At 47.5% G+C, this 12,853-nt stretch overlaps 1 protein-coding gene across 2 annotated transcripts in view; it reads right to left on the reverse strand.

Annotated features, from left to right (window-relative positions):
- Nucleotides 1–3,163: 3,163 nt before the first annotated feature.
- The window catches only part of RAI2 (retinoic acid induced 2), a 63,123-nt gene continuing 53,433 nt past the window's right edge, over nucleotides 3,164–12,853 (reverse strand). For both annotated transcript variants that reach the window (XM_017540624.2, XM_017540625.2), the window contains exon 2: nucleotides 3,164–5,150. In XM_017540624.2, coding sequence (XP_017396113.1) covers nucleotides 3,534–5,126 — 1,593 coding nt within the window. In that variant the 5' untranslated portion in view covers nucleotides 5,127–5,150 and the 3' untranslated portion in view covers nucleotides 3,164–3,533. The remainder of the gene's footprint in view (nucleotides 5,151–12,853) is intronic.

Raw genomic sequence — 12,853 nt, forward strand, 5'->3', positions numbered from 1 at the left:
TATTGACATATTCTCTCAGTAATTGGCTTCTTCCTCTCTCCCTGTCTCTCTCCTTCCTTCCTTCCCTTCCTCCTTCCTTCCTTCCTTCTTTTTGTTTGGAGTTTTTAACCATTGCAGGCATATTTTTTTCATGCTAAAAGTGTGAGAGTTTTGCTTTTCAATCTAAACAAATCTTTGACCTCACCTCAGAATATTCTACTCACTGTCAACAACTTTCTTGGTTAGGACAGTACCTGTTCCTTCTTTAAATCTTCATTTTTTTCCCTCTTTAGATCTACTCATTTTTGCTCTGCCAGGATGATCAGTACCCACAAACACAGATCTTCAGAACTTGCTCCAATTTCTTATAATTTCTGAACTGAAGCCAGCTGAAGCCATCTTGACAAGTCTGAGCAAATTTGAACATTCCTGGTGACTAATTCTATTTCCTGAAAGGCTGATCCTTTGGCTGGTTGGCCCAAACTGTTTTTGATAGGAGATGACAAATCAAGTCTTGAGGAAAAGCCTGCTGGAAATCCTGCATGGCCGAGACCTCAGTAGGTGAACTGGACATAGTTGTGAGGGGTGGGAGATAAGAGTGACCACAGCTCGCTGAACCAAGCAGAAAAACAACAGGGCCAGAGAGTGTGCTGGTGGCCCTCTTTGTGAGCCCTGTGGGGATCACATGTCTCTGTCCAGGGACCATGGTTCCGGGCTAATGGCTCTTTCTCAAAGGTTTGTGTGAAAGTCTGCATACTCCTGACTGGGGAAGGGGCATGGAGTTGAACCACCAGGGAATCCTCGGCTCACTGGGGCCACAGCAATGAGTGTTTTCCCTTCTCTTAATTCCTGGCCTGCTTATAGCCAAGCAGACTGGATCCCAGTTTCCATCAAACGCCGGGATGAGGGGCAGGCAGAGGGTGTTGCTGCCCCATTAACACAACCCTGATCCCAACACAACACTCCACGTGCAGCCTTCACAGAGCTCAATGGGCAAGCCTCTCAATGCCACAGCCAGTCCCCATTACAATAGCCTCATCCCCAAAGGCCCCCAGTGTTGAATGAGAAGGACCATAAATGGGTTTGGCTGGAGTGGGTGGGGAGGCCTGTGGCAGGAATTTATCCCAGGGCTGGGAGTTGTCCCACATTGGCTCAATACCCACGGTCGGCTGTGTAGCCAGCCTTTGTCACCCAACCAAAGCTGCCGTCTCAAGTTGGATTGGCGGCCTTCCTGCACCAGCTGATGAGGCCCGTGTCTTTACAATACACTGGGAAGAGCTGCTGAGTCTCTGGCTTTGAAGGGACAAAATTTGCCATTTGTAGCAGCTGAAAGGATGGCGTCTGGCTGATGCTACAGACTGGGAGTAGCCAGCCTGATGAGAAACAGCTATTTGGTCACATTTTGAAAAAGAAATTTTACCAACACAGGAAAAGAACAGGAAAAGGGCTTCCCGGATATAATAAAGAGAAATGTGTGGCTTGAGGTTTATAAGGTAATTACAGGTTACCACTGACTTCCTTTTCTCTTGTATGTCACTTGGCTTTAAGTACTTACTTCTAAAGGGCAAATGGCATTATTTTGTCCCCTGAAAGCCAGAGACTCGGCGGCTCTTCCCCGAGTATTGTAAAGACACGGGCCCCATCAACTGGTGCAGGAAGGCCACCCAGCACTGCAGTGACAGGAGGAAATAACCGTAAGCAAGGTGAGAAACGACAGCAGACGAATGGGAAACGCTGGTGCCCAGGCACCTTTGTGTTCCATTTGAAACCAGAAGACACGTGCTATGCTCAGGAAACACGGCCAGAAACCCACAGTGGGAATAAAAATGGAAAAAAAACTGTACCCTGTGGCAGCTGAAAGGATGGAGTATGGCTAATGTTATAGACTAGGACTAGTAAGCCTGATGAGAAACAGCTATTTGGTCACATTTTGAAAAAGAAATTTTAACAACACAGGAAAAGAGCAGGAGAAAGAAAATTCACTCTGGGTGTATGATACAGGGCCAGCTAAAACTATAACCCTGTACATGGAGGGACTGGTAATAAAAGAACAGTCTCACAACTGCTTTTCCTCCTGTTCGTGCTCCCTGTAACAGCTGGATACATACTAATTGCAAGAAGTGAAAAAAATAAAAGAGCTTTAAGTTTAAAAGCAGGAGTGCAATCATCAGTCTCTTGCCAGCACAGTTTCAGACACAAGTGTACTGTGCCACCTTGCAGGTCTATTTTAAATGCACATTCACAGTTCCTGCAGTTCCTCATTTGTGTGGGTGGCCTTTGCTGTCAGGGAAGAGCTGCACTCTCCTTCCAGGTGTGTCGTTTCTGTCCATAAGAAATGGCTTAACTGGGGCTTCTCAGCCTCAGCACAACTGACATCTCAGGTCAGATCATTCTTGTTGGGGGATGGGGGCTGTCCTATCTGTTATAGAATGTCTAGCAACATCCCTGGCCTCTACCCACTAGATGCCAGTAGCAATCTTCCTCCCCGCCCCCCCCCCCCCCGCTGCGACAACCAAAAGTGTCTCCAGGCAATCCCAGAAATCCCCCGGGGGTTACAATCACCCCATTTGATAATCACTGGGCTAAACTAAAAAAGAACGACTTTGTCTTCTCTCCCTGGCTCCACCCTCAAAGTTCTCTATCCAAGGCTGGGAAGATCTATGAGGCATCTCTTGATCCACTGGCCTGTGCCAGTACTTCTGACTTGCAAGATTTTCAATAATTGAGAACAATGCTCTTACCGCCCTTGAAAAGAAGGGCATTTCCATCTAAACTCTTGGTAGGGGGGAAGAAAGCAGGTTACTTTTCTGTTGTGAGACATATGTCTGTGTTAGACTATGGAAGGTCCAGGCACAGAATTCTACACACTCAGAACTGTGTGAACTGGAAGGAGCCTCGGGCACTTGAAACTCACCTCCCTGTCTCCTTTCTTTGCCATATATATATACATATATATATCAAACGAAATAAAAAACCCAAGGCCAAAATGGGAAATGATTTGCTCTAGATCATCCATATTCCCAACCCTCCTTTTACTGGGGCATAGAGCAGTATTTTCCAATATACCTGAAAAGCTTAGGTCTCTAATCACGGATAACTTACAGCTTTTTACAAGCAAGAGTTTTGGCCAAATTATGACAGTCAGGGAATGCAAATTTTATAAATGATGGAATACTGCAACCAATTAGTGCAAACAAACATTTATTGTGAAATATTCATCCTACCCTTTATTAGGTATTACATCATCAAAGCACTTTGTGGCAATGAAAATAGCTTTTTTTAACCCCTCTAACTCACCCAATATTCCATTAAAGCTGCAAAAAATGTGCAATCTGCTTGAAAAATAGGTTGCTCTTATTTACTCATTTGTGAAAAGTCAAAAATTAAAAAAGAAAATGATACTAGCTTACAGGGCCTCTAGAGCCAATTCACCTTTGCATTTCCCAACCACTCCCCAAAATAATTAACAAAGATAATTTGTTTTAAATGCCTTTTTATAAAACCAATGCACCTTTCCCCATATTATAATCATACAAATTTTAAAAAGCCATTATTTACTTTCTTGGAAAAAAGGTGGCCAGCCGTTGTTTTTTGATTGGGAGCATGTGTATTTCCTGGGAGTTCATTTTCTTTAACTTTATGCTCCGGTTTTTGATGGATTTCCTAAGGGGCTCTGCATTTCCCATGGATTCTTCCCCTTGGCTGTTGATGTCATAGCCCTGAAGCACGGAGTCTTCTCTTTTGAAGGAGAAGTTTTTGGTGGACACCCCTGAGAGGCCTTTGATCTTGCCACAGAATATGGTAGGCACAGCATCTTCGACTGAGACAATGACCTTGGCCGCCTGGGACTCGCCCACCATCTCAATGTTGTTTTCAGCCTTGACCTCGCTGCTGGGGTGGTTGGGCTGGCTGAGCATCTTGGTGGCAGCATCGCTGCTGCTGATGTGACTATCTATCATGGCTGGGGCCTCATGGGGCGTGGCAGGGGCAAAAGACATTTCCATGCTACTGGGAAGTTTCTCCATCACTGCGTGATCTGGGCTGTCCACTGATGCACCACCATCATACAGTATCTCAGGTGGAGGCTCGGATTTCCGGTGGGTTGCCACTGACAGGTCTAGGGCCGCCTCTTCCTGAATGGCTGGGGGACTAACTTCACCAGCCTTGAGCCAGGGCACTGACTTCATGGAGAGATCCAGGGCCTCATTCTCACTTCCCATCTTGATGACTGTGTGGCGGCTGAGCTGGAAGTACTCCTTCGGCTGGAGGATGTCAAAGGGCTTCAGTTCATCTTTTTCCAGAGGGGTCTGGGTGCCTTTAAAGGGGTGCAGGCCAAAGGAAGATGGTGGCTTGGGGAAACTGGAGCTGAACTTGGATTCAGAACTCTGAGGCACTGGGATGGGGATGGGAATGGGGACCGGCACAGGCAAGGGGACAATCACAGGATATGGCACCAAGAGGGTGGCTGGTGGGACCAAAGGGGACAAGGGGGAGTTAAAAGGCTGGGGGGGTACAGGGGCATAGCCAGGAGGAGGCTGACAGGGTGGGGGCCCAAGAGTGCCCTGGGAGGGAAACAAATTCTGGAGCACAGCTTCAAATGGCAAAGTGGGCTCCTGCGGCTGGCTGGGGATCCTCAGGTCCAGGAGCTGGGGTTGGGCCTCGGGGTCCTCCGCTCCCTGGAAGAGGTTGTTGTGGATGGTATTGGAGGAGCATGGGGCCTCCTGCGGCAGGACCAGAGGGGAGTTGAGGTGCTGAAAGACGTGCTGCTCCAGCACCACAGGCAGCTGCACGGGGCCCTGAGTGGTCATGACGTAGGTGGCATTGCCATTGGGATTGAGCTCTGGCGCAGAGCTTCCCTCCACCTGCATGTGAATGGGCATCACCACTGGGTTCTCCCCAAGGCACAGGGGCTGCAACACGGTGGCTGCCACCTTCAGAGCCATGCCACTCTGAGACTCTGCAGGGGGATTCAGAATGGATGGGGCCGGCACGGTCACCAGGGCCTTCTTTACCAGGTCGGTGGAGTTGATGTTCCAGGCCTCAGTGGTGATCAGCTGAGCCATGCCATTCTCCAGTCTGTTATTAGCCAAGGCGGGAGGGGAGTCAGTCATGTCCATGGGGAGGTTCTGGGACTGCAGGTCGTCCATCACTCAGCTCTGATGCCACTTAGCCTGCAACACAGAACATACAATATGACTTTTCCTTAAAAGACTATTTATAATTGCCTTAAGAGCTCTCTTACATCTTTAGAAAGTTTCCACATCTTAGTTAAACAGGGAGCATAACCCATCTATGTATAGGTTCAGGTTAGAGATATCTCCTACTATATACAAACACACCCACATAATCATCTGTGCGTGGAGAACCATAATGTTTAAGATGATTAAGCTATAAACACAAGTGATGTAATCAGTAAATAGCTAAGTGAGGTTAAACTGGGCATTTTTAAAGCCTAATTCTCAGCTTATATGTTTAGCCTTCAACAAAAACAATGTTTCAGTCCACATTGCTATGTCAAACAGTGAAGAAATGCAGAAATTTGACTTGTTCAAATTCGAAGAAGCAGTGAAGACTTACTTTTCTTTAAGGAAAAAATAATGCCTTGTCACATTTGAATACGCTATGACTATGGAAAGAGGCATTTTAAATACTCTGTAGCAATCATTCTTCCAGAAGAGGTTTGATGCGGAAGAGCAGTGCATTTACACAAGGGTCATTACAGTTGTCTCTGTCTCCCTCTAACCAATGACATTCCCGTTTCTCCCAATAATAGGAAAATCCATTCCCCAGAGCACGGTGAAGATGGGATGACTTACATAAATGGTCATTGGGTCCACTGTCACTTCCCCACTCAGCTTATCTATCTGACCTGTGGCCTCTCCTATTATCTGTCTGCCAAGAGGAAGGGGACATCGATGGGCCTAGGGCTGGGGGATGAAATACTTATTGGAAACGAAAATCCTTGAAGGTCAGGCACACTTTCCCAATGTCCTTGGCACCTGCTGTAGACCTCTGGTCACCTCTTGAGAGGCCAAAGGCGCCTGGCGCGTATGCTTCCTGGAGGAAGCAGAGCTGCAGCTGCGAAAGGGCTCTCCATGGAAACCCGTCCATATTTAGCCTCGTTACCATGGAGAAGGCAGGCACCATGTCTAACTCAGGGATCTGAGCAGCCTTGGAGTCTGGTTGGGCTCAATAATAATTCACTAATCTTCAGTTTCACTGGGCAGGCCTTGGGCAACTAAGATTCTGGACTTCACCTATCCCAACTGCCTAGACTTTAGTCCTGTGGTCAGCTCATCCTCCTCTCCTCACCCCCAGATTGCCAACACAACCTCCAAAACAAGAAAGAGAGGCAGCCCAGCACACCAGGGGTTAGAAATAAACAAATGAGGCTGGATGTGTTGGCTCATGCCTTTAATTTCCCAACACTTTAGGAGGCTGAGGTGGCGGATCATTTGAGGTCACGAGTTTGAGACCAGCCTGGTCAACATGGTGATACTCCATCTCTATTAAAAATATAAAAATTAGCCGGGCATGGCGGTGTGCACCTATAGTCCCAGCCACTCTACTTGGGAGGCTGAGGCACGAGAATTGCTTGAACTTGAGAGGCAGAGGTTGCAGGGAGCCGAGATCGTGTCACTGCACTCCGGCCTGGGTGACAGAGTGAGACTCCATCTTTAAAAAGAAGAAAAAAGAAAAAAAAGAAATAAACAAACAATGTCTCACTACAGTAAGGCACTTTTAACAAATGAACAACTCTGTAGTATTTCCAATCAGAATGTGTCAAATGCACAGAACAAGGAGTTTCTCTGAGGCAGGAGAGGCAGGGAGGGAAAGGATGCTGTGCAAACAACTTTAGCAGGATCCAGAGCCTCCCTCTGGAAGCCACGAGGAGACCCAGCATGCTGGCCAATAACTCCCCTGGGACAGAGTTAGGAGGCAGTCTGGCCCCAGGGATGCTGAGAGGGCTTGCCTTAGCCGAAGGGTCTGGTTCTTTATGAGATGAGTGAATCCTGATTCAGCTGAGAAGAGGCCATGCCTGTAATATGCATTTTTTTTTTTTTTTTTTTTTTTGAGATGGAGTCTTGCTCTACAGCCTAGGCGGGAGTGCAGTGGCGTGATCTTGGCTCACTGCAACCTCTGCGTCCTGAATTCAAGTGATTCTTCTGCCTCAGCCTTCCAAGTAGCTGGGACTACAGGTGCATACCACCACACCCAGCTAATTTTTGTATTTTTAGGAGAAATGGGGTTTCACCATGTTGTCCGGGCTAATGTCGAATTCCTGACCTCAAGTGATCCTCCCACCTCAGCCTCCCAAGTGCTGGGATTACAGGTATGAGTCACTGCGCCTGGCCTCAAATATACCATTCATTCATGCATGCATTCATTCATTCACTCATCGTGAGTGAAACAGACAAGGTTGTTGCTTTCATGGACATTATAGTCTAGTGGAGGCAACACATGTTTGATCAGAGATTTGCTAGCATGCAAAGGTATCAATGTTATGCCAGGAGAGGCATCCACATCAGCAGGACAAATATTTTTTGGCCTCTTGCATGCCCCATGAAGGCCCTGAGAACCTAAGGTTATATCCTTGTCCCTCACAGTGGCCAGAACCCTTGGGGAAGGGTAAGAAAAGGCTGAAGGGAAGCTGCAGTAGGACTGGTGAGGACAAGGGCAGCAACAGTCAGAGAAGGCACCTATAGCCACCCATCTGAGGAGGATTCTCATGGTGAGAGGCACTCAACAGAAGTCAAGACATGTTCTGTGCCACATTTAGTCTTTCTGTGGGGTTAGGATTATCCAGCTGTGAGACAGCTTTCTCATAACAGTTGCATCTGTCCATCCTTGCAGAAATGGCAGTCTCTCTCCCTCCCTGTATGCTTCTCTCAATCTCCTCCCAAGGGAGGGAAGGCAAACTTCTGGATGCCTCCTACACCTCCTTGCACACACCTTCAGCTCAGGTGCCAGCTCTCATCGTTTCCTGTAAAACCTCAGTCCCTTCTCTGCCTGACCTTGGTCTAGGTCTGCTAACATTCCCAGAACAGTCCTGATTAGAAAGTGAAAAGAGGACTTTGCCAAGGCAGGCAGCCTCCCTCAGGCCCCTGTTCCTTCCACGGATGGCAAGAGCTACAGCTCATTGAGCATCCGCCATTTGCCAGGCCCTCTGTTGAGAACAACCCAGCCACAGGGGTCCTATAATTATGCCCATTTTGTTGGTGGAAAAACCGATTCCACAGGGAGATTAAATAAGTAGCCTAAAGGTACATAGAGGCTGGGCTTCCCAGGCTTACCTCCCACTGTGAGAGCTGCTAAGGCCACACCCCTCCATGCATTTTGTTTCCTGCCAAGAGTGGTCCCCACAACCTCTCCTTCAACATTGAGTGTATGCACCTGCAGAGGCATGCAAGAAAGGTATGGTACTTGAGCATAACATTTCTTCAAAGTGGAGGCCAGGTCCTTCCCAGTAAAGTCATTGAACTGTTGCTCTTTTTTTCCCCACAAGAGGTCTCATCTGTCCCCTTCATCACCGGAGTTCCTCCTGTCCTTAGGGACTGCATCCCACAGTGGCTATGGTTCTGTTACTGGAGGGCTTGAGGGGCCTCCATCCTTTCAGCCTACTTCTGGTTACCCACCAGTCCCAGCCTGCCTTCCAGAGACAGATGTCACGTGGGTAGGAGGGCACCTCACACCAATGAGATGCAGAGAGGCCCTTGGGTCCCCTGCTGTGGCTCAAGTCTCTGGGAACAGGGCTGAGGCCCAGTGGGATGGAGAACAGAGGACAGGCCAGGGTGTGGTGGAGGGGAGCAGTATGCAGGATCTCAGGGCAGAGGGGCAAAGCCCCTGACCCAAACCTCACTTCCACCTCCTTCAATAGGTCAGCTCTGGACCTGCCTGACTACTCAGCCAAAGCAGGCCCGAGAGTACCTCCAGGCCTTTCCCTAGATAGCTGCTGGTGCTGAGACAGGCTTGCATGCCTCCTCCTAGTTTCCACCAAGTATGGTGCTGGCTCTGGGATACTCAGGCAAAGGAACATGAACTTGGCCTTCATCATGCACCCTCCCACCTCCCAGAAAGCCTCGTTCCATCCTTCTCTCTACATCTCCTCCTCTTCCTGTTCAATCTGCCAGAAAGCACCCTCCTCTGATTCTGAGTCAGCAGCTGAGGGGGTCTGGGTGCACCCAGTGGGAGCATAGTGGGTATTGCTGCTGCAGGGGCTAGTTCTGGAAGCCTCAGCGAACCCCTGAGAGTACAAAACCAGCTCATGAATAAAGGGTTCAAAGGGCGAGTCTGTGTCCCTGAGGATGAACCAAGTAACCAGATAATGACTGGAGAGAAGGTGGAGGCCTGTCTCCCCACTCAGCCAAGCTGCTGATTAGCAGGGGCAGAGGGTGGGCGAGGGAACCTCTTCAGATCAAGGAACATCATAGGAGCCAGCTGATGCTCAAGCCCAGGGGCATGAATTTCTTCAGAGGTGACAGGGAACATTTTGTTTGTGTTTTGTAAAATATTTTCAAATGGGTTTAAATGAGGGCACCCATCTATTCTGCCTGCCCCCATTATCCTTGGGGGTGTGGGGCAGAGGTCAGTAAACAGTGGCAGTGTGGCTAGGTGGGAAGCAGGCAACCTGGATCTGGAAGTTGCTGGAGACCCTGGAGATCTTACTGTCTTGGTCTGCAGCCAGTTGCTAGGGCCTCACCCTCATGTAGCCCATGTGCCCCCTGGATGGAGACAGTGGGGAAAAGATTCAGGGCCCAGGAAAGACGAGGAAGTGGGGAGCAACTGTCTGGGAAAGTAGCTCTGCTTGCAGACTTGTGGGGTGTATTAATCTGTTCTCATGTTCCTATAAAGGTATATCTGAGACTGGGTAATTTATTATATTAATAAAAGAGGTTTATTCTGGATATTAGCCCTTTGTCATATAGGTAGATTGCAAAATTTTTTCCATTTTCTTGGTTGCCAGTTCACTCTAATGATAGTTTATTTTGCTGTGCAGAAGCTCTTCAGTATAATTAGATCCCATTTGTCTATTTTGGCTTTCGTTGCCATTGCTTTCGGTGTTTTAGTCATGAAGTCCTTGCCTATGCCTAAGTCCTGAATGGTATTGCCTAGGTTTTCTTCTAGGGTTTTTATGGTGTTAGATCCTATGTTTAAGTCTTTAATCCATCTGGAGTTAATTTTTGTATAAGGTATAAGGAAGGGATCCAGTTTCAGCTTACGGACAAATGGGATCTAAGTAAACCAAAGACCTTCTGCACAGCAAAAGAAACTATCATCAGAGTGAACAGGCAACCTACAGAATGGGAGAAAATTTTTGCAATCTATCTGACAAAGGGCTAATATCCAGAATCTACAAAGAACTTAAATTTACAAGAAAAAAGCCAAACCACCGCATCAAAAAGTGGGCAAAGGATATGAACAGACACTTTTCAAAAGAAGACATTTATGCGGCCAACACACATATGAAAAAATGCTCATCATCACTGGTCATTAGAGAAATGCAAATCAAAACCACATTGAGATACCATCTCACACCGGTTAGAATGATGATCATTAAAAAATCAGGAGACAACAGATGCTGGAGAGGATGTGGAGAAATAGGAATGCTTTTACAGTGTTGGTGGGAGTGTAAATTAGTTCAACCATTGTGGAAGACAGTGTGACAATTTCTCAAGGACCTAGAAATAGAAATACCATTTGACCCAGCAATCCCATTACTGGGTAAATACCCAATGGATTATAAATCATTCTATTATAAAGACACATGCACACGTATGTTCACTGCAGCACTGCTTACAATAGCAAAGACTTGGAACCAACCCAAATGCTCATCAATGATAGGCTGGATAAAGAAAATGTGGCACATATACACCATGGAATATTATGCAGCCATAAAAAAGGATGAGTTCATGTGCTTTTCAGGGACATGGATGAAGCTGGAAACCACCATTCTCAGCAAACTAACACAGGAGCAGAAAACCAGACACCACATGTTCTCACTCATACCTGCGTGTTGAATAATGAGAACACATGGACACAGGGAGGGGAACATCACACACAGGGGCCTGTCGGGGGTGGGAGGGGCTAGGGAAGGGATAAGAGGGGGTGGGGATTGGGGAGGCATAATACTAGGAGAAATACCTAACGTAGATGACGAGGGGATGGATGCAGCAAACCACCATGGCATGTGTATACCTACGTAACAATACTGAATGATCTGCACTTGTACTCCAGAACTTAAAATATAATTTAAAAAAAAGAAAGAAAAGAGGTTTAATTGGCTCACAGTTCTATGGGCCATACATTACAGGCTTCTGCTTCTGGGGATCAGAAAGCCTGCAATCATGGCAGAAGGTAAAGGGAAAGGAAGCACATCTTCACATGGCTGGCAAGAGGTAGGGGGAGGTGCCACACACTTTTAAACAAGCAGATTGCATGAGAACTCCATCACAAGAACAGCAAGGGGGAAGTCTTTTGATCCAGTCACCTCCCACTAGGCCCCTCCCTCCAACTCTGGGGATTCCAATTTGACATGAGATCTGTGTGGGGATACGGAGACAAACCATATCATGGGGTCACAGAATTATTATCTGAACCCCTTATCTAATTATTGCAAAGATCTAATTATACCAGAGGCCAGTCTCCCTAGTTTCTGTCCGTTAGCCTGGATCTCTCTCCTGCCTAGCCTTCACCTAGCCAACTCCTGCTCATCTGGGGTTCAGCTCTAAAGTTGCTTCTTCTGAGATCATCCCCCATCCTCACTGGGCTCCCAGAGGACCCCAACTTGACTTTGTCTAGTCCTGACTCCGCCCAGCCCCCATACTGGGATTTCTTATTTACTTGTTTCTCCAGGAGCAGGGGATGGTCTCCCACCTCACAGCTGGCACTAGTAGGTGCTTAGGAAATATATTCTGGATGAATTGCTGCATGAATGAACACCTAAGCCTTCCTGAGCCTGGTGTTCTCATCCTTACCCTCTCGTTGCAGGCACACCACTTATAGACTCATGGCACGTCAAGGTGGGCAGAGGCATTAAAGCTGACATCTCCTTCAGCCTCTTCCTGACCCTTTTTACTGATGAGTAAGCTGCAACTCAAAAAGACTAACTAAAACTTACAGAAGGCTGCTTCTTACAGAGGTCACCAGGCTCTTGTTTCGGGAAGAGCAGAGAGTCAGACCCACAGGTGCCATGGTGGGAGAACATGGGAGCCACCCACCTTTACCAGCCACAGGAGACTCCGATGGGACAGTAGATATGAAAGCAGTTTGTGGACAGTAAAGTTCCTAATAGGGATGGTGTGTGAATGGATTCACCCTGTATTTCTCTGAAGCACCCAGAAAAACAAAATCAAATCGACTGCTTTCCTTATGAGAAGCTACATTCATGAAGAAGCTGACTCAGACCTAACTCCTCGGTGATCAGTCAGTGACCTGCCCCACATCTCTGCCCCCACACTGGGTGTCCACACAGGTCGTGTCTGCCTCTCAAGCCTCCTCTTCCAGAGCTTTGCTCAAAGCACCTATTTCAGCTGACGGGCTTCTGTACACATTGACATTTTTCTAATGAGGACTCATTTATGGCTTAATTTAAAAAGAAAAAATACTTGACCTCTCAGATAGTTTAGACTATTCTCCAAGTCCAAAATTCCACCTATTTGTTGGTTGCCAGCATTTAACACTGTGAAAGTCACAACTACACACTCATCTTCTCACCCACACACACTCAGCCACTCACAAATAACTTAACACCCTCACCCCAATGCCCTCAGCTATATCCTAAATGATCTTAGTCACAGCCCCCTGAAGACCCTGCACCAACTCAGACTGGAAGCAGCTCAGAATGTGACTGTGACCCCACGCTGGCCCAGAACAG

The sequence above is a fragment of the Cebus imitator genome, unplaced genomic scaffold (genome assembly GCF_001604975.1).
Source record: "Cebus imitator isolate Cc_AM_T3 unplaced genomic scaffold, Cebus_imitator-1.0 Scaffold128, whole genome shotgun sequence".
NCBI classification, from domain to species: Eukaryota; Metazoa; Chordata; class Mammalia; order Primates; family Cebidae; genus Cebus; species Cebus imitator.